This window comes from the organism of the source record quoted next, unplaced genomic scaffold (genome assembly GCF_019419815.1).
Source record: "Pyrus x bretschneideri cultivar Hongxiangsu unplaced genomic scaffold, Pyrus_bretschneideri_v1 Contig59, whole genome shotgun sequence".
Classification (NCBI taxonomy): Eukaryota; Viridiplantae; Streptophyta; class Magnoliopsida; order Rosales; family Rosaceae; genus Pyrus; species Pyrus x bretschneideri.
Window position 1 is genome coordinate 825,404 of NW_025999797.1, and position 23,995 is coordinate 849,398.

The following is a 23,995-nucleotide window of genomic DNA, read 5'->3' on the forward strand; positions in this document are numbered from 1 at the left end:
TATACGAAAGCAAAGCTCTATCCCCCCTATGCCTATGCCTCAAGTAAATAAATAAGCTAATAGCAACGTTTGATCAGTAGAATATTTAGAACTTCGGAAGATGCTCAAGGTAGCTTGCTTCTAAGTCACTGCACTAAATGCGCATGTAGTCGTAGTAGTCGGCCACCCAATCTTGGTACATTTATATTAGGCTTTCGACACGCTTGAAATAAAAGCAACAAGAGCAAGTACTAAAAGAAAGAAGCTAGGTCGGCTCATTTTAGCTAGCGGGGGCAAGCTTTCCTATGGCAATCCCACTGCGGCTTTTGACAGTCTAGTAGTATTTATTTTCACTGGTAAGTGAGAGACCATAGGTTCGATTCTTGCCAAAAGAAATATAAACCACATCATTGCTAGCTCACTCGTCCATCCCTTAGCATAAATAATTTTGTTCAAAAAAAATATATATATTAGCCAGATACGCTCGTTAGAGATGGCCTTACATTATAGGGTAGCCCTTTAGTTGATTGGCCAAATTTGTTACCCTACGGCTCAAAGCCCAAAGGGAAATCCAAAAGCAGCCCTCTGTCCACTTCTCTTTATTTCTTCTTCGAAAGCTAAATCGTACTGCCAGTTTGTCACGCAAGGACATTTTTGTTTCCTCAACCAAAAGGCTGTAACCCTAGAGGTCCCTTTTTCAGTGGATTGAATTATTTTGTTTACTCGATGGTTTTTGTCTGCTGGGGATTAATTTTCACCCACAAATTGCATTTAGAGGTGCAAATTATTGTACCAAAGATCAAACAAAAAGACACGACTTGGTCATGTGGGGTTGTTTAGCTTATTATTAAATGAAAAAAGTTTGCCGCTTTTTACATGCTAGGAGTTATTCATCATTTCTGACAAATCAAAATTTGACATGTTTGCAAAAACACAAGTGACACGTTCTTGTTTCCGTATTCATAGTGTTAATTCATAGTTCGATTCATTATCTTGAAAAGATACACAAAAAATGACTCCAAAAAAATTGCGCTTCTTCCCCAAACCCAACTTTATATGCACTTTTCATACCTTGTTTACTATACCAATATACAAACCCAAGAAAAACTAGTGTTACAGCAACTCTTAGAAAAGCACGGGACCTCCTTTATTTTGGTCACACTCGACCAACGTACTGGTTCCATCCAATGTGAGAGCTGTCGGACGCCTACCAAGTTTCCCTCAACAAACCCAGCACCATAACCAATGTTCACAAAGACCATGCATACTATAGAATTGGACCAAATTTTTTTTTTAAACAAAATGCGTCTTTCATCGCTGTAAGAGCAGCCTGAAGCTGAAATTGTATGGCATTATTTGCACCATCTGTGAAAAGGGCTCCTCCCTTCCCCTCCCTTCAAGGCATTGAACTACCTCATTTCTCAGTTCATTTGGTAGCTGCATGCAAACCCAATCAACCAATGACTCCAAATCCTTTGCGAAATCGAGTAAATACCAATCCAAAAGTTTGGGGATGATCAGTTTGTTTATCTTTGAAATGCCAACTGCTGCCTGTATGTACTCCCTTTTTGCTGCTTCCAACTCTTCTTCCACATGGGCTGCTGAGTACACTCTCACCTTTTGTTTCACAAGAATTTTTGCATATCAGAATGAACCGAATAGGTTTATACAGATGATTTCACATAAGGAAAGTGATTTTCAGGCTCCCCTTTTCTTCTCATGCACCCCTCCCTCTTTTTCTAGCCTTAGGTTTGAGTAAACGAAAGGGGAGTGAGAGAATACAAGGGAGGAGCGGAGAAGGAAAAACCGGGAGTGTGAGTATCACAAGATTCACCATTTAATTGGGAAGCTTTGCCTTAATTTAGAATGAAAAAATAAATTTTAGATTAGCTTACAGTGGGGGAGGACCAGCTTCCACACGAAAGTGCAAACGTAACCAAGGGTTCGGACCACTCCAATCCGAAAACGCTGCGAGCTTTCATCTCATCATTTTTCGCAGCTTTTGGACATGTCTGTTGTAAGAGTAGAAACAATGTGAAACTTAATTTGCATTTCATATGCATGAGATGACACAAACTCAGTCACTCAGAAGTCAGTAATTCTAGCCTAAAAGCACTAGGGGGAATATACTTACAAATTTTAAGTGATAGGGCAGTCTTAAAATGAAATGCTCGATTGTAATTGCATTTAGCGAGTGTCCCCCGACACCTATTGTTGCCTGACGCAAAGACAGCCAAAATCAGCTTACGAAAAATGATTATATGACAGTTGATATCAACAGAAACAGAACATTACATAATGGAGTGCTGTGCATGATGGCATTTGGGGTATACAAAGTTAAAGAATCCAATCCTTGTTTGTGCGTGTGTTTGTTTGTGTTCAATGGAATTGGTTGACATGAAGGATGAATTGATCTTACCTTTTGCATTAGACCTACAACCATTTCAGGAGTCTCGGGTATCCCATGCTCTAAAAATGCCTGCAACAGTGGTAATACAAACAGTTTTGAGTGTGTTGTTTTTGTTTTAGATATACCAGGTAAAAGAAAAGGTGTTTTCCAAAGGTACAATGTCCAATGTCTTTGAAAAAAAAAGAATTGATCAAACTTGCAGTTGGGACACCATAAATCTTTGATTTTCGGTTTCTTGATAGAGATGCGGCATCACCTTCATCATGCAGGAATTATAAGTGTTGATCCAAAATGCAAGCTTCTGCTGATGGTTTAGACCCTCCAGATTCACAGTGGCAAGCTTTCCAAGTAGGAACCTGGTGATTTTTCAGAAGAGAAATTAATTAAACACAATCCAAAGCACTATGATTAACTGAGGACCAAGATTAGACAAACCAAAAGCTCACTTTAATCTGTGCATCAGAATTAATGTGCTTGTTGTTCTGTTGAGATCAACTGAACCAATATCAATCGAATGGAGATCTTTATAGGGGCCAACGTCTATGTTTCTGAATTCCAAACAAATACCATAAGGATCTTGAAATCCCATCTCTCCATTTGCTGCATGAGCAGATAATGTTGATCTAGAACTTCGCACTTCCTCTCCCTTGTCCTTCAAACTGCTCATCCTCACAAAAATGCTGGACAAACACTTCACAATATCCTCGGACACTTTATTAGGAGTGACATCAGCATCCGGATCCCTATCATCCGAAGAACTAGATGAACTCTCATGTGCTCTTTCCTGGTCTACTAATCTGCATTCTAGCTGAACAATCAAATTTGCAATTAAATAACCACAATGTGTTAATGATTGAATCTAATAATTAGAAACTTTAATCAGAGCTTGCTTACCTCTAACTTCAACACGTCCGAACACTTTGCCACGGATTCATGTTTTGTAGGTGATTTCTTTACTGGGGTTACAATTTTAGCAGTTTTCTTGTCAGGAGATTGCTTATCCTTCACCGCATTAGAGCATAACCGATTCTCTTTTCCTCTACCATCTTCTGCAATTGGTGTTATGGAATTGGGTTTCCTGGGAGTTTGTTTTCCATTGACTTGCCTACCAGAACAATTCCCTATTCGATCAGAGACGATATGATGAGTGGACATCATCCTTCTGCTCGAAGCGCATCGAGCAAGCGAAGGTGGAATCCTGCTGGCTGATGCGGCTGACATGAACTCATTATGTGACATAGATTTTGACCTCTGATGTTTAGAGACTCGAACCGGGGTCTGCTCAATTGAATCATTCGAAGTTTCGACACTCCTGTTGGAGGACAGATACACAGCTTGCTGATAGAGACCTTGTCTAAAATTCACAACCTGCTCTTCGAGCCGAACAACCTCCTCTTCTAAAACAGCTACTTCAGCTAGAAGTTCTAATGTCTGAAACAAAAAACATCACATATCGTATTCTTCTTCAATTTCTAATCTTGGAAAAGCGTTCTTCTGGGTTTTTAGAGAGAGAGAGAGAGAGAGAGGATTGTACTAACATGTGAAGGGAGATAAGGAGGAAGACGAGGCAGAGCTCCCAATGGTCTTGTAAAAGCCCTCTCCAATGCTCTGTGGACGTTCTCTTCATGTCTGAGCTTCTTCTTCAGCTTATCAACCTGCAAATTACAAACCAAACCAATAAGTCAACGACAACAACATTAAAAGAACAGTTCTTTTGCAGAAATTAAGAAACCCAATTAAAATGTTGGAAGATTACATCTTGCTGCAATGCCATTTTTCTTTCACGGTTCGATTTACGCCGATTGATTGCAGTTCTCTCAGTGCCCATTGCTCTGCTCTTCTGAGAATCCATCTTCTTCTTTACAAATTCAACACCAAAATTATATCAATGTCATAAGCAAGAAAATGGGATCGGTGTGTCTGAGAAAAAGGACACCAAAGGGAGAAACAAAAATTATTCTTTTCTTCGTTAACATGGAAGAAGAAAAACAAACACTACGTAACAAAAGAAAATTAACCCAAATTTGGATTTGGATTTAGGATCAAAAGTGCCTCGCTTTTCACAGCTCAGTGGGAGATTACACAAAATTGGAAGGAAAGATTTTGGAAGTAAAAAATATTTAATGTCTCAATAGTTATGAAATTACATGCAAAAAATGGACAAGTAAATTAAAAGCCTCTTCTTTTTCAAGTAAATTTGAGAACCCAATTTAGATGCCTATTGCCCATATCCAAAAACTCCATTTTCAGAAAGGTTAAGGTCTAGAAGACCAGAAGAAGAGAACCCAGAAATACTTTTCTCGAGAAACAAACACACTGACCTCGAAATTTGTTACTGATATGACCTCTCAGCTTTAATGGAAGAAGAAGAATTACAACACAAAAAAGAAAAAAATAAAGAAAAAAAGAAAAGCAACTTACTTTATTAGTATCATGATTTATAGCAGGAGCAGCTTTCATGGTCTGAAAATTAGTGCGTACTCTGTTATTCATCTTCTTTTTCTTTTCTGGAGAAATGCAAATTTAATGCATCCTAAAAAGATGAACAGAGGGATGACAACTTAATCTCTCATAATTTCATAACTGTAATAAAGAACTAGAGAGAGAGGAGGAGAGAGAGATTATATTTCATATATGATTAAGAGAGCGGGAAAGTTGAAGTGGGGAAGGCCCAGAAAGAGAATGCCTGCATTTGCATTTGGTGTTGGTTGTTTGTAGCTTCTCTCTCTCTCCTCTCCTCTCTCTCTCTCTCTCTCCCTCCTCTCCTCAATCAGAGTGAAGTGAGAAAGCAGCAAAAGAACAGAGATAACAGAGCTCTGAAGGAAATAGCAGAAAACGACGAGGTTTTAGACCTTTGAATTTGGTTAAGCGTCGTCCAAGAAAAACGTAACAGAGGGACAACAAGCCTGCTGCTATTATTATATTATTTTACAAACAACAATCGAAGCCATTAGCCAAGGTTCATTAGATTCTTGACATCACATTTAACTATCCACGATGATTTTCACACATTTTTTTTAATGTTTTCACACTCTTTTTTAATTATTGAACATTGAATTAAATAAATCAAATCAAAATTACAAAAAAAGTATATAAAAAGTTAAAAGGGTGTATTTATCATTTTTCTTAACTATCTCTTGTTCTAAAGTTTGAAATGCCAAATAAAATTTTTAGAATGCTAATAATAATTCACAATTTAAATTGTAAACAATGTTTATAATATTAGGTGTAAGATGTAGGGTTTTTCTTCTTTCTTTAACATAAAATTAAGAAACATGAAAGTTAGAGAGGGATAGAGACAAGCACTAAAAGCATACACTCCCTCCCTCTGGAATCAGATCCACCCAAACTAAGCTCATTAATCAATGAATCTAGGCCGTTGAAATTTGATTCAACGGTTACAAACAAGGAGCTCTCCTAAAAATTATAATAATTATAACCGTTGGATCAAATTTCAACAAACCAAATTTATTTATTAGTGTGCTCAATTTTAAAGGATCCGGAGGATCCGGTTCCCCTCCCTTTCAAAATTTTGAGTGCTGCTTCTTATTCTTGTGGTGAGAGAGAGAGAGAGAGAGAGAGAGTGACCTGGCAAGAGGAACAAGAAAGTGATGGAGTGGTGCTACTTGCAACTTTTAGCTTTTTTGTGTGACAACCCAATCTATCATCATCATGGATTAACATGGACAAATCACTCTCCCCCTCTTGTCTTTTTTTTTTTATTCCTACTACTACTTATCACAATTCATGACCAACCATTATTCCCTTCTCTTTACCATTTTCATCTTCTCTCTTTGGATTCCTTTCATGAACTCAATTCTTTAGAGATAATACTTGCATTCCCCTTAAGGAATGCGCTCATTCTCCCATGCAAATAATGTAATTTATTGAACAAATTTCATTATCGAAATTGTTTAATTTCTTAAACTTCATTTAAAGATCAATCCTACAAAAATCATTTGAATCGTAACTTACTCAGTCATTGAAATGTATAGAACAAATCAACAGTGTAGATACCAAGTAACATATTCATGATGAACCGTTCATTTATTTGTTATGTTTGGATGATTAAACAATTTTTTATTCGAATAATTTTTTGTATGAGTGATCTTTGAATGATGATTAATAAATTGAAGGGTTCCAATCGTAGAGTTTATATGTTCAAGATACGTTATTCACAAATAGAGGGGTGTGTGCATCCCCTCGTTGAGTTTATATTAGACTTGGCATTCATGTCGTGTTTCTCATATTCGTGTCGTTTTCGTGTCATACTGGATAGCTTAACGGGTCATGTCGTGTAATACCCGTTAAAGTAAACGGGTAATATGACCCAACCCGAAATCAACCCGTTAATATTGTCAGGTAATATGACCAAAACCGTTACCTATTAAGAAAAATATATTTTAAGTCAATAAAAATGAAAAACATAATTTGACCCAAAAAAATGCAAAACATAATACTGAATTAGTATATATACTAAATTTTGGAGTTGACCCCTTCATGAAAGTTGTAAAGTTTTTCATTACGAGTGATTACATTTTTCACATTTCTAAAATAATTATTATTATTTTTATTAATTTTTCACTCAAATAAAAAACACTGTTCATGAGGTTTGGAGGGTTTTAAAAATCTAAACAACCATGTAACCAGCGTCTAAGCATTGAGGATGCAATTATGAACGTTTATTATGCCTTCACATCTTTCAGACTTAAACATTAATGATTAGGAATTTTGTTTATTTTGAACTCCCTTAAAAATACTATTCATGAGAGTTTGTATGGTTTTAAAAATTCAAATGATCGTATACCCATCCTCAAAGCATAGAGGATGTGACTAAGAGCGTTTGCATATTTTTTCATATTTTTGGCACATGTAAATTAATAATTATAATTTTTTTAATGTGTTTGGTATTTTTAAAATACTATAAAAATAAATAAAACTTACATTTTAAAATTTATATAGAATAATAATTAATAAACAATATATACATATTCATTATATATATTGTATTTTATAGTAAGTTTTTTTTAGTAGTTTGAAAAATTAAAATCTTTAAAATAACTTTTTTCTTATCGTGTCGAAACAGGTTACCTGTGTGTCATTCTCGTGTAAACCTGTTAAGGACCCATTATTATCGTGTGACCCGATTAGTTATCATATTGACCAGAAACCCATTATTTTCGTGTCGTGTTAACAGGTCGTGTAAGAAATTATCAGGTCTAGTTTATATGCTCAAGACACGTTATTCACAACTAGACAAACTTTGAAGTGTGTGGTGAACATACTTTAAAGTTAACAACCGGGTTGGTGTGAACGGAATAACCGCATGTTCAACAATTGTAGGAAAACTCTTGCTGCACTTCTTTAATTGATCACTAATATGATCTGATGTCGGTTGTGTACTTTACATGTTAAGCCCTCAACCTTTAACATGACGGTCCTCCATAATTGAAATGTTGCTGCTCCTTAGGCTCTAGGCTTTCTTATCGTCTTCCCCTGCGTGGGTTAGGCTTTGTTTTGGGGTTGTTTCCCCTTTTGTTGGTGCCTTGAGAGTTTCTTTTACTTGTTCCATGTTCTCTTTGGATTTTGCCCTGTTAATATTACTCTTTATTTAACCAAAAATAAAAAATAAAAAATAAAAAAAGCTAACAACCGGCTTTCTCCATCATTAATTAGCACGTTGGCTTTTCCTTGTTTAAAAAGGCATTTAGTTAACCAACAGGATTCTTTCCAAATCATTTTGGTGAGAATCCTGGAGATCTGTAAATCATATACATTCATCGTGTATATGAGCGATTAGTTTTTGTCAGGTACTGTTTGTATTTAATTTTAAATAAAAATATTTAAAATGATTTATGATCACACGATATACGATGAACAGACATAATTCACGGATTTTCAAGATCCTCACAAAGAGAATCCGACGAGGATTCGGATTCTTTAGTTAAAGCCCATTTATTATGGAATCAATAAATCTTGGGGTGCTATCCACACCCATTTTTTTTTCTCACGCACCTCTTGTTAATTTTTATCCTTTAATTTTCTTCAATCTATTCGATCCGACGGCCGAAATTTAGAAGAGTATGAAAAGTAAGAAAAAGTGTATGAATATCATACCCATAAATCTTTCAGTACATAAAGCAAAACAATTAATCAATAAATCTCTCTGAAAGATATGATACAGCACTAAACATGGGCCAAGTGCATCAACAACTTGATTATTACCTTTTGGTCCCCATAGTTGCTGGTAACTTGGCTCTTACGCTTGCAGATCTTTAGTACGTTGCAGTTTTTTGAAAGTAGGAAATTAAATGAAACACAAAAGCCCCTTGGGCAACCATTACAACAATTATCAAAGCTTAAGGCATTCCTTGAACTACCAGGGATAAAATCAAGCCAAACGCAATCTCAGGACATAGAGTGCTCTATAACAGCTAATTTATCAGCTACAAAGTTGGCTTCGAGATAAACATGAACAAAACTAATAATCTCATAATTATAGAAAAGGTTATGAATGTCTCCAAGTAGCAAACGAATTTTTCATGGAATTCAGCAAGCACCATTCACGTTGTAGTTGTCATCACAATGTAGACAACTCGTCAATAATTATCTGTCTAAGATTTAGACGTAAAATTATTGTGTGATACTAAAATATAGTTGCAGTATAAAAAATTTATTTATGTTATGACATGTGAATAGATTATTAATATTATATCATAAGATATAAACTTGTCGTCTATTCATAATTTAACATGTAAGTTGATAACGACTATATTCTAATATACCATATACCATAATTTTATGGTTATCATTACTAACTAATGAACCCTACAAAATAGTAAATATGCATCGTTATATCTTACAAGTGTTTGCCATATCCTACCTCCCAATTGTAAGTGCCTTTTTAATAACCATAATTATTTTCAAATGATCATGGTTAGTGGAAAAATATTATCATGCATGAATTATCCCAGTAGGACACGTGTCTTAAAAAGACAATTTGTTGCCAATTTAGATGGATTTGTATTAGAATTTGGGATTTTAGATCTGGGATATTTGCTCTCAACTGCTTCATCTATACTATTGCATCTTTGTCAAAGATGATTATGAGAAATTTGAACTTTGGTGCGAAGTGATAGGGAGAATGCCTAAAATCAACATACCTAATCAAAATATTCTACATCTTGACACTTTATTGTTCAGAAAATTTCATTTAGATTTTTATTTTCTTTCTGAATTTTTTTATTTTAGTCAAATAATCGTAGATTATTAATTAAAATATTTGAGAGCAGAGCTTGGGCGTAAATATAGTCACCGTTATAACTTGCATTTTCACATCCATGGACTTTTCTCCCCCAAAATTACTTATATATACATAAACACAAAATATATAAATCGATCCAATGTGATTAAATATCGGAATGGTTGTTAGAGGCATCGGGAACATATAGACAAGGGATCAAACATAACCATCAACGTACTCCACAAACTGTGGGTGAATGATAAATTTATAGTTAATTAAGGTGCTAACATCAAGTAGAAATGCGTAATTTACCCGCCATGTCTGATTATTTCAGGACAAATTTGGACGATTTATTAGACGCCAGTCCAAATATTGTTATGAATTTCATCTTGCTTCAAAGTCAAGTAACTCATTGTGTGAGGATACGATTGGGATACAAGAAAATGGTTTTTTAGGTCGAGATGGAAGAAAATGGTTGGTCTCTTGGATTGGTTATAGAAGAAAATGACATATCAACTTAAAATGTGTGACTATAATTTTAACCAACTAGTCTTTCTTTCTTTTCATACATAACTCCTTAATAATGTTACATTTTAGAAGAAGAAAAAAAACACTTCCAGGTCCAATACTTTAGAGAAACACTATATTAATTTTTTAGTAAATTAAAAGCACTAAAGTAATTCAACTAAAAATACAGCATCCACTTGTCTTATTTCAAACCATATATCTATTTGCTACAGTTGATTAACTAAACAACCATTTTCGTTAACTTTTTACAAAAATAATCTTTACAAAGTTCTGTCAATCCTTTAGTAGTCAAGTATTGTTCGCATACATGTCATATATGTAGTACTATATATCCCAATGTGCTAGTGCTTGTGGTAATCGTGTAGGAATTTTACTTTCTATGTTTGCTCTGGAACTTATCTCTATATCAATATATCACTTGAAAAGATGTACAAATGTGACACCTTATGTAATTATTCTTGTTCATTAATAGAGTATATCATTATCGCTTCTTGTAAAAAATAAATAAAAATATCCGTCGTTTCACAACATTGTATCAACGCATTTACCTGTAATTGCATGAGATAAAACCACTTCCATTAACTTTATAAATAATAAACATGCATGACATGATTAAAAAGAACAATATTAGGTACATGGTCTTAATGATTTATTTGCATTTGCATTTCCTTTTTTTTTTTTTTTTTTTGCAGAAGCACGTGAGCGTTCACTTCATCCATTCATATAATATATCATGTGTACATTTATACATGTGCATGCGTGCATGGTTGATCTGTGGAAGCGAAGCATGCCCTCACTCAGTCAGTCTCTCTCAGTCAGTACTCAGTATCATGCGCTACCTCCAATCGATCGATCTGCCAATTACTAATTCAACATGATCATTCCTTAACTCTTTGGTCGGGAAAAAAGCAAAAGCTCTCTCTCATGAAATTTATCCTAACTTAATCATCAAATCATTTTTTTAATTGAAGCATCAATATTGCACATTTAACTACATGTTATTTTTACTTTACTTTTCGTGCATGTAATCAGCATTTTATAACTTACATAACAGATCAACTTTATGTCTAATTAAATTGGAAACTTTTTTTGTGTCTTAACTGCATGAATTGCAACAACATATGTGATGTCACGGATGTATCAAATTTTTTTGTAATCATAAGTTGAAGAAGTGATGCGTCCTTAACGTGGAACATGTTGAATGGTATGTCAAGCATGTCAAGGCTATGAACAACTAAAGCTTAATCATTTTGCTAATATGCAACGAATACATATCCCCAAAGGAAAACCCTAAATTGCCCCATGAGCTAGGGTAGCCCTATATATTCCCAATTTTTGGTAATACAGGTCGTAGTGCCTGAGATTATCTTGTATATATTATTTAGCAAGAGAATTCAGACATATCATTTAGGTATTGGCATTAGTTGAGCCAACTTTAGCATCTGGTGGCATGTAACCATGCATGTTCAATTAAAAAGGGGATGTCTAAAACATCTGCCAAATCATTCATTAAAACGCCATGATCCATGACTGCTCCATGTTTAATATCTGCACCTAGTTAAAATTAGAGTCTACCAAAGCTAGTAGGTACTTCTATATTCCTTTCAGGCTAAGAGTTTAAGTAAAAATGGGGAAATATTACTATAGAAGGAACAGGAAAATAAACTGAAAAGGGGGGTCTAAATTAAACATGTAGTAGGGGTTTCCATATGGTTACTTAGGGTTTGTAAACACGCGACAGTACATTGATCGACACTATAGAAATATTGAATTGAATTGGTTGATTTCCATTCATAGGGTAACCCTCTTTTAGATATACATCACAAGTCTTAGGCTACAAGGATTAGCATTCATCTACACTAAATTAATCTAAACTAAGAAAAGATAAATTCAAACTAGAGTGAAATATGAACCCATGCACTATTGAAACCAATTTGACCAAGTCTTGCAGGGGCAGATCCACACAGGGACCAGGTAGTCCCAGATTCCCCGGACCACCTGGGAGCCGGAAAAACGCCCATGAAGATCTCCAAGGACCCTCCAAATGTTTCGGCAGGGGAAGAGCTCTACTCCTAGGACTATATAGGCCATGCCAAAGCAATTATTTTGTCAAATGATATAAAGTTATAGTCCAATCAAAACCTGGTGCATCCATGGAAGAGGCGTGAAGGAGTTGCAGGCTGCAGTAGCCCTCTTGCGAGGTAGATGAAAAACGCTGAATATCAAGGTATGAGAAGAAGGGATTAGTATTTAAATTTTTATGTTATTTTCCTTTAATGTGTTTTTGGATGTTTTACACTAGGACCATCCGATGTTAGAATCATGGATCTGCCACTAGCCTCTTGCAACTGCAAAAGACTTCTTGCAATTGGACATTTGCACAATTCTTACTCCAAAGTCTAAACTCTAAACCTTTCACGAGATGGTCCTATATATGTAATGAGGCCCTTCTTTTGTATTTGAGGTGGATATGAGGAGCTAGCTAGTGGTCCCAAATTCATACAGGGAGAAGGGTAGCCGAGACCCCCACCATAAAATTTTGAGCTCATCGGTATGTAGTAGTAGTGTGGCTGTGAAAATGGGAGGTGAGATCGATAGCAAAAACAAAAAAGAAGGAAGTGGAACATTGCTGATGAAGATATTGATGCAGACAGAGAAAAAAAAAAGCCAAAAGCATGCAGCACATGCAAATAAACTCTCTCTAATCCCTTCTCCTCCATTCAGTACTGAGTGGTGAGATTCAGTTCTACATTTGGTCTACGGACTCATTGACTGTGAGGATATATAGGGTTAGAACTCGAGTGCATACGCTTTTGACACTATTTTGTAGAGCTCATTTTGTAATGTATTTTAATGATTCAAACCATCTATATTTTAGTACTTCATTCATAGATTTTCCTTACAAAAAATTAAAAAATCCAAAACCGTTGAGGCATTCATTTGTGGTGAAGAAAACGAACGAATATGGTTCTACAAAGAGACCAAATTTAATCCAATGTTTTCGGATTTAAGTGATTTTTGGTAGATATTATATTTGAGGTGAGACATAAAAGATATACGGTTGGATCATTAAAATACATTACAAACTGGACTTCACAAACTGTGTATCAAAATCTGTGTTCCCAGATCCTAGCCATGCATATATATGTAGACAACTCATAAAAGAAAAGAAAATGAAATAACCCAAATGAGAAGGGCCACATTACATATACCCAGTGGCGGAGCTAGAATTTCGGGTTAGGAGGGGCCTCTTACAAATCTAAAGAAAACGCTACAACACCATCAACAATGCCAGCCCTGCAACAACCCTTTAACACGCTCGCGAATCCGTCTCTCATGCTCATGAAACCCTCTCTCCCACTCATGAATCCATCTCTTAGCCATCTTCTCATCCATCATTTGGTCATCGTCTCAGCCATTACTTTGCTGCTCTAGATTTTTGGTCTAATTCAAATGTTTGTTTGCTCTATGATGATGGTGTTGATTTTTGAAGTCCACTCCATTTCATTAGTAGGTTCTGACCAGTAAGGAGCCGTGTTAATTGGAGGAAAGAAAAAAAAAACAACCTAATACAAAGGGCTAACAAGAACTTGAAAATTGCACATGGAAAGCATAATTCAAGCTTGTGAACAACCACTAGCACTATGTGAAAAGGCTTAAAATCTAGGAGAACCAGCTCTATCGCCTAGTTTCTCTCTCCCTCTGGTTTGGGCCATAATCCCCTAAAAACTTTTTGGAACCTCAGAAGGATAACTCTAAGTTTTTCCTTGTAAAAAAAATATCAAGGTAGACCCGGAACCATTCTGGTCCTTTCATGGCTCCGCCCCTGCGTATACCAATTAAGGACACCATCTCATTTGAGCTCAGTGGCTCAACCACCTTCTAGTGGGACGACGGCAATCACAGCAGTTTTCACATCTCTTGCTGTACATTTTCCAACTTTTTAATGTTCTGGTTGAATATTATATCTTATAATCCCACGGCGTTCACCATTGAATTTTTTAATGGTTGGTTTTAGAAGGGGGCTAAGTGTAGTGAAATACCACTTCAAGAAATAAATAATAATTTGACTGAAACAAAATTTACTGTATATGTTTCTCTGTCTGTAAAGTACATGATTTTGAAGTGATTCGCCCTACACTTTTGGGTGTTTGTTATAAAAATAAAAAATAAAAAACAAAAGAAGTTCCTTATTCTCGCTTCATTTTATTTCAAATTCTGGTTTCATTTTATTCTAAATAATATTTTGTTTCAAACGATTTTTGGCATACACATTTTGACTTAAGATAAATTCAAAAACGTTTTTGGCTATCAAAACTCATAAGCGGCTGCTTTTAGCTTTTTAAAAGCAATCGCAAACAAGTGCTCTCTCATCGGACAACTGTCATAAGATGAATTAAGGATTGCCCAATCACTTACAAACCACGCATGTCAAGTAAACTTGAGTGGTTTTACGCCCATCCTAACCTTACCGCCGGGCATGTTGAAGATTTGGTTGGCTTAGCAACTGATCAGCAAGGTCACTGTTAAGGTGCAGCATGTAGCTATGGCAGCTCTCGTTGTAAATATGCTGCTACTACTACTACGATGCCAGCCCTGCGACCAAAATGGTCCCCAAGAAGTCCTTTTCCATGGATCAGTTTCTGCAAACAGATCGATTGTGTGGCTTTATCTTCGTTGCTGGCAGGCACGCACGACCTACCGCTCGATTCCTGATTAGGCAGCCACTATAATGTGAAAATTACAGCAGTCGTTGCAGGAGACGCGTAGGAACAGCACGTAGTTGCATGTACTGAATACTGTGAATGTAAAGTTGCAATCTTCATACCAAAATGTCTGCCAAAGCAACTACATGCCTGTGCCTGTGTATGGGGCATGCATGGATAAGTGACTAGACTGTTCGATCGAGGACATCCACGGGAAAATGCAAACACCAGAGTGAATATTACAGAAGGTAAAAACCAGTTTGTCAATGTCACAATAATGGCAGGAGAGGACAGAAGAAAAAGGAATTCGCTAGTAGGATTAGGGGTGGGCACTGGTACGGTTCGGTGCGGTTCCACTCCTAAATTGGAACCGAAACCGAAATATATTAACGGTTCGATTCAGTGCGGTTCCACTTAAATTTATTACTAGAACATTACAGTTCGGTCTACACCGGTTCCGATTCGGTTCTTGCCGGTTTACGGTTCCTAATAATAAATTATTTGAACACCAAATCATTATGCATTCAAATACATCTTCTAAAACTGATTACATAAAGTTGCATACAACACATCTTTTTTAATGCAAATGTCTTTGTTAGTGGCACCAAGTCAACAAAAAGAGACAACTAAAATACATATGCACTGGTCAATCAGTCAACAAACAAAAAAATGATGAAGCAAATTGCAGGTTTTCAGACTTCAGAGAGCAAGCAAGAAGTAGCAGCTCCTGTACACAATTTTTCAACCTATTTTTCAACCTATTATACCATGACATGTGTGTATATATATAATTTATTTATTTATTATTAATAAAACGGTTCGGTTCGGTTCAACCGGTTCTTGGTCATTCGAAACCGGAACCAGAACCGGTTTGAACGGTTCGGTTCGATTTTTCACTCAAAGTTGACTTTTCCGATCAACACAATTTTTTTCGGTTTTTTTTCTTACGGTTCGATGCGGTTTTGCGGTTTTTATGCCCACCCCTAAGTAGGATTTTATGGGTGTGCTAAACGAAAGAAAAAACAGGAGCATATTTGATATATCACTCGAACCACCGAGACATCATCTTCCACACTGCCAAGTACTAATTGTCAAACTATCAAAGAGATGGGCCAAAAGTTCACTTTTAACAAAAGTGATATTGTCTCCAACTTGTTAATTACCAACTGCACAATCTAACATGCATTTATTTTTATCACAAAAACCCTTGATATTAGTTGTAGTGGGATTATGATATTTAAACTCTTCTTTTTCTGTTTTTACCCGAAGTGGGATATTTCAACACATTCCTAAACATGAAACCCATTTAGTGAGTCACGTCGAAGATCCACACATCGACAACCACGTGAAGTCACCCAACATGCAAGGCCAAGGGACCCACCCTTCATGTGGTAGTACAAACCCCTTCCCTAACTCCAATACCACGTCAAATTATTAGAGAGACGGACCAAAGACCCACTTCTAATAACACTAATATTATCCCCAACTTGTTAATTACAACCTACACAGTCCCGTGGCCTCGGTTAAAGTGGGGTTAGAATTTTTTTTTTTTTTTTTTTTTTAAGTCAACTAAGATATCTTTCATTACATTAAAAACTAGTACAATGCCCAAAAAGAACCGCGTAAACAACTACAATTAAAGTAAAAGGTCCAAGCAAAATGAGAGCAACAACTCAAGATACAACTGGAGGCCCGCACAAGCGTTAAGACACGAAGGCTGAAAACACAAACAACAAAAAACCTAATCTCCAGCAGCAAAAACCACACCGCTACCACTATCACATCCTCGGAGAAAGCCAAACTTCGAATTGAGAAAGTAGACACCAGATCCAAATCCCCTTCACGAACCCTTGCAAATATATACAAAGTATCTTGTGGGTGTAGAGTGAGGCTAGGGGTATATAAAATACCCAAACACAACACTTGGCCTCAATGGGGGTTCCACATGCTGATTGGGGCAGGGAAAGTGAGGGAGAGAAGTGGATCTGATATACAATTTTTGATCGGAACTCGCCAATCCAAGCACATGATGGGACGAGGATGAACTTTCACAGCTAGGGAGGAGGGAAAATTAAAAGACAGAAAGCAGTAAAAGCAAGCGAAAAACACAGGATAAGGGGCATTAAACCCAAATCTGAGACAAGCACAATGGAGTTAGGATATTTAAACTATTATTTTTCTTTGTCTCTGCCGGATGTGGTGGATGTTTCAACACCCAGTACTAATCTTTGTTGCAATATCAGAGCAAAGATGAAATCATATTTTGGCCTGGGCTTTCTGTTTAATAGTATAGAATCCAAGCCCAGCATCACAGAATAGAGATATTTCCACCCTATAGAAATATTTATTTAACGGGCTTCTCTTCACCTAAAACATGTTTACTTCAGTTAAGTAAAGCCCGTTAGATAAGTATTTGTGACACACATATATGTAAGAATATGATCTGAGATACATATGGATGACAACTATTCTATTCTGTCACTCCTCAAAGGCTCAAAATGTTGCTGTATATCCAGGTAATTGAATATTTCACAAATCGTCTATCGAAAAAGGTACTAATTTGAGTAATTTCACGAACTGATAAACCGCAGAAGTTCACATTCTTCTTGCATTAATCTTTCTGAATATTACAATCAAGCTCATATAAACAAGTAGTCATTTAGCAAACTGTTAACAGAGCAACATATTCAAGAGTAGTACTCGAGAAAGTTTTTGCAAACCCATGCCTGTGTGTCATTAATAGTGAGAGACTCGAAAACGTTTACATATCCTACTAGCAAATTCCTGTTTCCTAAAAACAAACTTGATTTAAGTTTCTGCAACACATCCTTTGCATACTGTACATGTTACTTAAAGCTTATTGCTCAGAGTGATCCGTTGATCCCTTTTCATATTTTTAACTCATTGGTAGTGTTGAATGTATATTTTCATCTTTACTCTTTCTACATTTTGATAAGTTCAGTGTATTACAGCTAAACCGCAGTCGTTGTAAAAGCTATTCATTGTTTACAGCATAGGCTACTTTTTTCAGTTTCATATTAACGTATGACAACAGTGCGGACTCCTGTGTAGCTTATGAATGAAGAAAACTACAGACAAGCAGACCTATAGAGAGATCCGAAAGCAGAGAAACAGGATAACTTATTTTGATTTTCTTTTTTTTTTTTTTTTTTTTTTTTTTTTGTCATTAACCATCTTGATGGAAAAAACTTACAGATCTCGGTGGAGACTTTGCCATGAGGGTTTGTGGACCCTTTACAAAGAAGCTGTTGGAGTCGCTTTCTGTAGTGCTGGAGGTCATAGAACCGACATCCTTTGACCTACCCGTCAACTTTAGCCTCGGAAAATGATCACCCCAGATATCATATGTATATTCATCCCCAAGCCGAGCCTTTTCTTCTTCAGCACTTTTCTGATCACAGAGTTTGGACCCAGGGGCTCTAACATGCGGAGAAATACGTGATGTTGAAGCCAGAGAAGAGGTTGAGCATACCAAATTAGGTGCAGGCCTACTGGAACCAGGAAAGGTGGCAGAAGGCAACAGAACAGTTCTGGCCGCAGGTTTTCTTGGTGCTGGTGGCTGCACTTGAGAAGCAAAAGTTGGGTGGTTATTGCAATATTTTGTAGAAACCTCCGGCTGTGATAAGTTTGCCTTAGAAGCAGATTTAAAAACATGACTCTTCCGGAAGTGTTGCTGAGCCACTTGAGTAAATGGATTTCTGGCCTCAACAGCTTGGCCCACATCAGGAGATAGCGGCCACATCTGTTTTGGTATTACAGATGTGACCGGAGACAAGGGTGATGAAGGTGTAGAATTTCCACTTTGACTACTTGAAACTTCAAGAAGTCCTGTGAATTTAGCACCGGCACCCTTTCTCTTCTTACGCCTTCTACCCTTTTCCTGTCCAGTTTTGACTGTGAGGTTACCAGGTTGGGATGCTTCTAGTTCATCGGGATTCTCAACTGACACAGATTTAGAAGTCAATGAGAAAGCCATGGCTTTGTTCTTTGTCATATCTGACAAATAATTAGTTTGTTCATGACCCTGTAGAATTTGATCTGCATGTTGAGCAAATTTTTCCCGCTCTGAGGCCCTAGCCTGGTCATCAGGATATCTACCAACAGATGATGCCTGCATTGAGGTTTTATCTTCCCGAACTGATCTTAGCAAACCGTTTATCTCACCAGACACAGAAAATCTACCATCTCTATAATTATGCGCATGAGATGATTTTCCTGAACTACTTTTAGAAGTAACCAAGGAACTTTTTCCGCTCGTGCACAAACAATCATCAGAGCAAAAGCCAGGCACCTGGGGCAATATATACCAAAATACTAGAAACATCAAGGAGACAACAAGAAATACTGCTGAAGAGTATTTTTTGACGCGCATCCAGACCACTGATTTCTTGCATATATTGATCATATGCAAGGGAATGCTTGCCTTCATGGGTATCACCAGAATACCAGAATTCACGGCCAGCTCAAGATCCCGTTGTACCAAGGCTGCAGAAAAATCAGTCTGGTACGATATCAGAAGTTTTGCTGATTCTCCAGGTTCAAGAGCAAAACCTTTGCAAGTTTGTACCATAAACCCATCCATCCCGCACTCTTTTCCAGAAACCGTGATTCTTCTAATCTCCAGAGGCAAGTCTCCTGTATTCTTAGCATAGAGCTGCCTTGATAATGGCTGAAAACAAGAATGAGTGAAGTCTTCCATGTGAAACATGTCTGGAGGAGAAAAGTCAAGAGGAATTTGTAAGCTGAGGTTGAATTCTACACTCTGAACAGGCTCAGACTCTTCAAGAAGAAGCAAGGATAGCGACCCTCCAGATCCCCTCAGAGATAGCCACTCCACACCAGATAGATTGTTTCTTATCAGGGCCGAACTTCTCCACTCACATCGATTTGAAGGGTGAAACAATACTGGTCCAAGAGATGCTCTACCATTCGGTTGAACATAAGCCTCTGTTTGTGCATTTTCTGCTATTGAGAACCCATACCTACTTGGAGAAGTGGATTCATTACAAACCACACTACCCGATGAAGGAGGCTGTGTAAGACCATCCGCACTCTTACATCGGTCAATAATCTCCCCTGAGTTCAGTATAAGCTGCATCACTACTGGCGCTTGGCTAGGATTCTTTACAGTGATCCATTTAGAGTTATGACTTCCTACCTGAAGCATTGGGAAGAATACCTCATGATCAATGAGCACAGACATGCCACTTCTGGTATCTTGAGATTTCCATTTTCGTAGCACCAACTCATCTGCCTCTGCTGTCTCCATTGCCTTCATGTATAGGTTCACAATAACATTTTGGTTACTATGGATGTTCATGTTTGTGGGTAAAAAAAAAAGACACGTTACATAATTGGTTATGGATAGTTCATGTCTAAATAATCTCGAACAACACAAAAATAAATGTTCATCGGTTATGGATAGTTCATGGCTAAATAACCTCGAACACTACAAAAAAGAGTTAAACTGATTCAGAAATATACAGCACAATAACAGCCATAGTAACAAGCATGCTCTACCTTAATAGTCAATAAAATTGTAGAGACATGCATGCAATCTTTTATAACTCTTTTAAAGCGATTTAATCAGTGGAGTGGACACCTGCTGACTCCAGTGCCTTGAAGATGAGGAACCTTGAAAGAATGATACTTTTTACAAATAACTAAAGAGCATGCATGTTTCATACTAATAAATGAAAGGGCACGTTCTTGATCACTTAGTCAAAAGACAAAGAGACAACAAATAAAGGCATGGCAAGCCGTATACAGCAATCAAACTTCGAAAGCTAATCCAGTTTCAAACAAAAATGAGAAGACACACACATAAACATACATAGAGAGAGGTAAAATCTGCCTACCATGATCGGTAATGGCAACTGCATGCCACTTTCAGAGAACTCTGTCTGCATATCACCCAATTCACTCCTTTCAGACTGATGTTCAATGGTGGAATCATTCCAATGTCTTGTACAAATATGAATAAAATCCTGGCAAGGAATTTCAATCTGAGAGCTACTTGAGTCATTTGTCTGTATAAGTAACTTACATTGTCCATCTAATTTGACAAGTGGCTCAGTACAAGCAACAACAGCAACATATGTGTCGCTGCCAGGGAAAAGCAGTAAGCCTTCAGTGTACTTAATCTGCAAGGTTCTACCATCCGCAACTTCAGTAATCTCAAGAAGTCTCAACAGGTAAGGAGCAGAATTCTTCAGAGATATAGCAACAGCAGTCTCATTGACGGAATAGGGGACCAAAACCTCAAGAGATGCCGAGATAGGTACTTCAAGATCATCATTCATTGCTGTTCCATCCACTTCAGCCTCAAAAGGAAGCATAACAGTATCAGACTTGTACTCAGAAGGCCTTAGCAACTGCATACAAATTGCACCATAAATTCTTCCCTTCGATTCAGTTGAGAAGTCTATTTCTATGATAGTTTCAGTGCTGTGTGGACCAATCTCCCAGTTCATAAGGGGCCTCATGGCCAGAAGAGGCAAACCAACTTGTCCAGTACTCACAACCAGACGTTCTTTAACACTCAGCAACCCAAGTTCATCGGAACCTTGAAGTTTCTCAGTACTACATATTGCCTCTGCATGATGGGAAGTATGCTCCAGAGACACTGATATCCATGCTGTAACTTCCCTCACGTTGAAAATTTGATCAAAGGAGTTAAACAACGACAAATTCTTACTCCACCTTCCCCTGGAAGAAACATCCATGTCCAATAAAGGATGAATCCCATAAGGAGACTCTATGGCAAAACCTTTCGCCTGAACCAAGAAACCACCTGAGCTTGTCTGCAAAATTAGACGAGCAGAGGACAAGCCCAACCATCTAGGTAAAAATACAAAACAAATTGAAGCTGTTTCACCGGGTCCTAACTTAGTCTTGCTAAAGTTGCAAGGATAGAACTGCATGTCAGTACTGAATGGCTCATAAACATGTAAAATGGTGTCATTACATGTATTTGCCACAGTTAAGAAAGCTAACGATGGAAAATTCATATGCTTTTGTCCCCAATCCAATACTGCAGGGCTAATTTCTACATGGGGTGAGGGGGAACCAGTGAAAGAACTAAATTTGGTCATCTCAGTGTTCTTGTTTAGCCTAAAATTTGTGCTCTTCTGATAAAGTAAAGGTCCGCTACAAGAAGAAAGATCGTTTTGATTAGAGCTATCAGCTTGAATGGATGACAACTCATTAGTAGCCTCCTTGGAGTTCAAAGAACAAGAAACAATCCCTCCATTAAGTAACTTAAACACGCCATTGTCTGATGACCTACTTTTGTTATTTGCCACCTTGCTATCTTCAGTTGATCCTATAGATGATACATCATCAGACTGATCCCCTGAAACTCCAAAATCAGCCACTTTGAGTTTATGCTCCAAGAAACCAGGTAATGTTGACGGAAAGCAGAACAAACGGGAGCTAGTACAAATCTTATCAAGATTGAAGTGGGTTCTTGGAACTCCACAGCCCAAACTGGTGTCACCAAGAAAATTATCCACAAAATCCACATTCAAATTATCTCCATATGATCCACAAGAATCATATTCCGATATTATCTCACCATTCCCAGAGCATTGCCCAAATGTAGTGAGGTAAAAGAGGGTGCATGCTAAAACCATAAGTAAACGGAATGCTTTGGTTGCATGCGACAATCCCCTGAACATTGAGCAGCACAGATAACATCACAAAATTACAATTTAACATGTATGAAAAATATTTACAGAACTTGATAACTTTGTATGCAACGAGGCCCTTAACTGCTAAAATTTTCCATCGCAAATAATAAAACAGAGATAACCGAACCACTAAGACAATTACGAAATGTAGGTGGCCAAGCAAATCATCATTTACTTTACGTTTTTAACATTTGATTACCTACATTTTCTCAGCAGCCAAACGGAGTCAAAATTATACAAAAATGTTTTCTGAGCAGCCAAACGGAGTCAAAAGTCATACAAACGTGCTGGGGCCAAATTTCTTTCTGTGTTTTTAAAACAAATTACAAACCAAGCAGAGAAAAATATGAGAACAAAATAGAAAGTAGGTCCCGTATTTAATTTAAGTTAATAAAACCAAAAATCCATCCTTTTACAAGAAGTTTGAAAATTTCTAAACTTCACCATCCTTTTAAAGCTCCAAATAATTATTACCCATTTATGTACACAGAAGCAAAGGGGGCACTCACTTCATTTTGCAGAAAACTTAATAAGCTCCAACAAGTTTGGAAATTTCTAAACTTCACCATTAATAGCTAAATCTTTCCAAATTAACAACGAAAAACAGGCGATAATCGAAATCCCGAAAACCCGCCATCGCTCTAATACCACTTAAGAGAAAAAATTTAATCCGATAAACTCATCGAAACTACGACCGAGCTCAAAATATAAAAGATTAAAAATTAACAAAAAATTATTTATCAGACTATACGAAACCAAGACTCAGACGGAACAGGAAAGAAGAAAAAAGCAAAACAATCGGAACCAAACGACGTCGGAAATGCAAACCAGAGAGTCATTTATCAGACTATCGGAGTTCCAAAAACGCCAAAAAGGTGTAAATTTTTCAACAATCCAGAATCCGAGAAGGAAAAGACAGGCGATGACGAGAAAGTAAAGCAGAAAATTCAAAACATTAAATAAAAATTAGATTGTTTTTCTGAAAACACACTTATTGTAAACATCGAAAGCGAAAAGAAATGGTGGAAGAGTGTTTTTACCGGAGGTTGACGACGGCGAGCTGGCGGCCTTGAGCCGTGACTGTTAGGGTTTTGGACTCCATGGCTGAGCAGGAGAGCGGAAGAAGAACATGTAAAGGTTTGTCAGCAGGATTTTTTATTGGGGCTTTTGGTTGTTCAGAGGAGAATATGTGTATGGTTAGAGCAGGAGCAGCGGCCAAGACCACCTGATATGAGAGATGACTGGCCACAGAGTCCACTGAGGACCAACAAAACCACAGATATCCGGCGCTGGACCGGATGGATTTACCAAAGTGCCCACGTGGGTCCACCGTGAAGTTTTTCTTTGACGGAAAATTACTCGGCTCCTATTATTTTTCGTTGCAGGCAAATTACAACATAACACGTCCATGTACAAA

General features: G+C 37.1%; 2 protein-coding genes across 7 annotated transcripts; both read right to left on the bottom strand.

The window, feature by feature from the left end:
• Positions 1 to 945: 945 nt before the first annotated feature.
• Positions 946 to 5,259, bottom strand: LOC103964477. Of its 5 annotated transcripts, XM_048571366.1 has the most exons (11): positions 5,242 to 5,259; positions 4,811 to 4,922; positions 4,146 to 4,247; positions 3,928 to 4,044; positions 3,284 to 3,820; positions 2,836 to 3,197; positions 2,646 to 2,745; positions 2,399 to 2,458; positions 2,114 to 2,197; positions 1,875 to 1,991; positions 946 to 1,596 (listed from the first exon to the last, which is right to left on the bottom strand). In XM_048571366.1, the coding sequence occupies exons 2-11, from the start codon at positions 4,880 to 4,882 to the stop codon at positions 1,291 to 1,293; spliced, it is 1,857 nt and encodes a 618-aa protein (XP_048427323.1). In that variant the 5' UTR covers positions 4,883 to 4,922; positions 5,242 to 5,259; the 3' UTR covers positions 946 to 1,290. The 5 variants fall into 5 exon arrangements, with proteins under 5 accessions (XP_048427323.1, XP_009375689.2, XP_048427322.1 ...); XM_009377414.3 differs by lacking the exon at positions 5,242 to 5,259 and having other exon boundaries at positions 4,146 to 4,244; positions 4,811 to 5,213; XM_048571365.1 differs by lacking the exon at positions 5,242 to 5,259 and having other exon boundaries at positions 4,811 to 5,213.
• Positions 5,260 to 17,020: 11,761 nt separating this feature from the next.
• On the bottom strand, positions 17,021 to 23,840 carry LOC103964478. 2 transcript variants are annotated; one of them, XM_009377415.3, is made up of 3 exons: positions 23,619 to 23,840; positions 20,746 to 22,558; positions 17,021 to 20,159 (listed from the first exon to the last, which is right to left on the bottom strand). In XM_009377415.3, the coding sequence occupies exons 1-3, from the start codon at positions 23,678 to 23,680 to the stop codon at positions 18,054 to 18,056; spliced, it is 3,981 nt and encodes a 1,326-aa protein (XP_009375690.2). In that variant the 5' UTR covers positions 23,681 to 23,840; the 3' UTR covers positions 17,021 to 18,053. The 2 variants fall into 2 exon arrangements, with proteins under 2 accessions (XP_009375690.2, XP_048427290.1); XM_048571333.1 differs by having other exon boundaries at positions 20,746 to 22,241; positions 23,619 to 23,839.
• Positions 23,841 to 23,995: the final 155 nt, after the last annotated feature.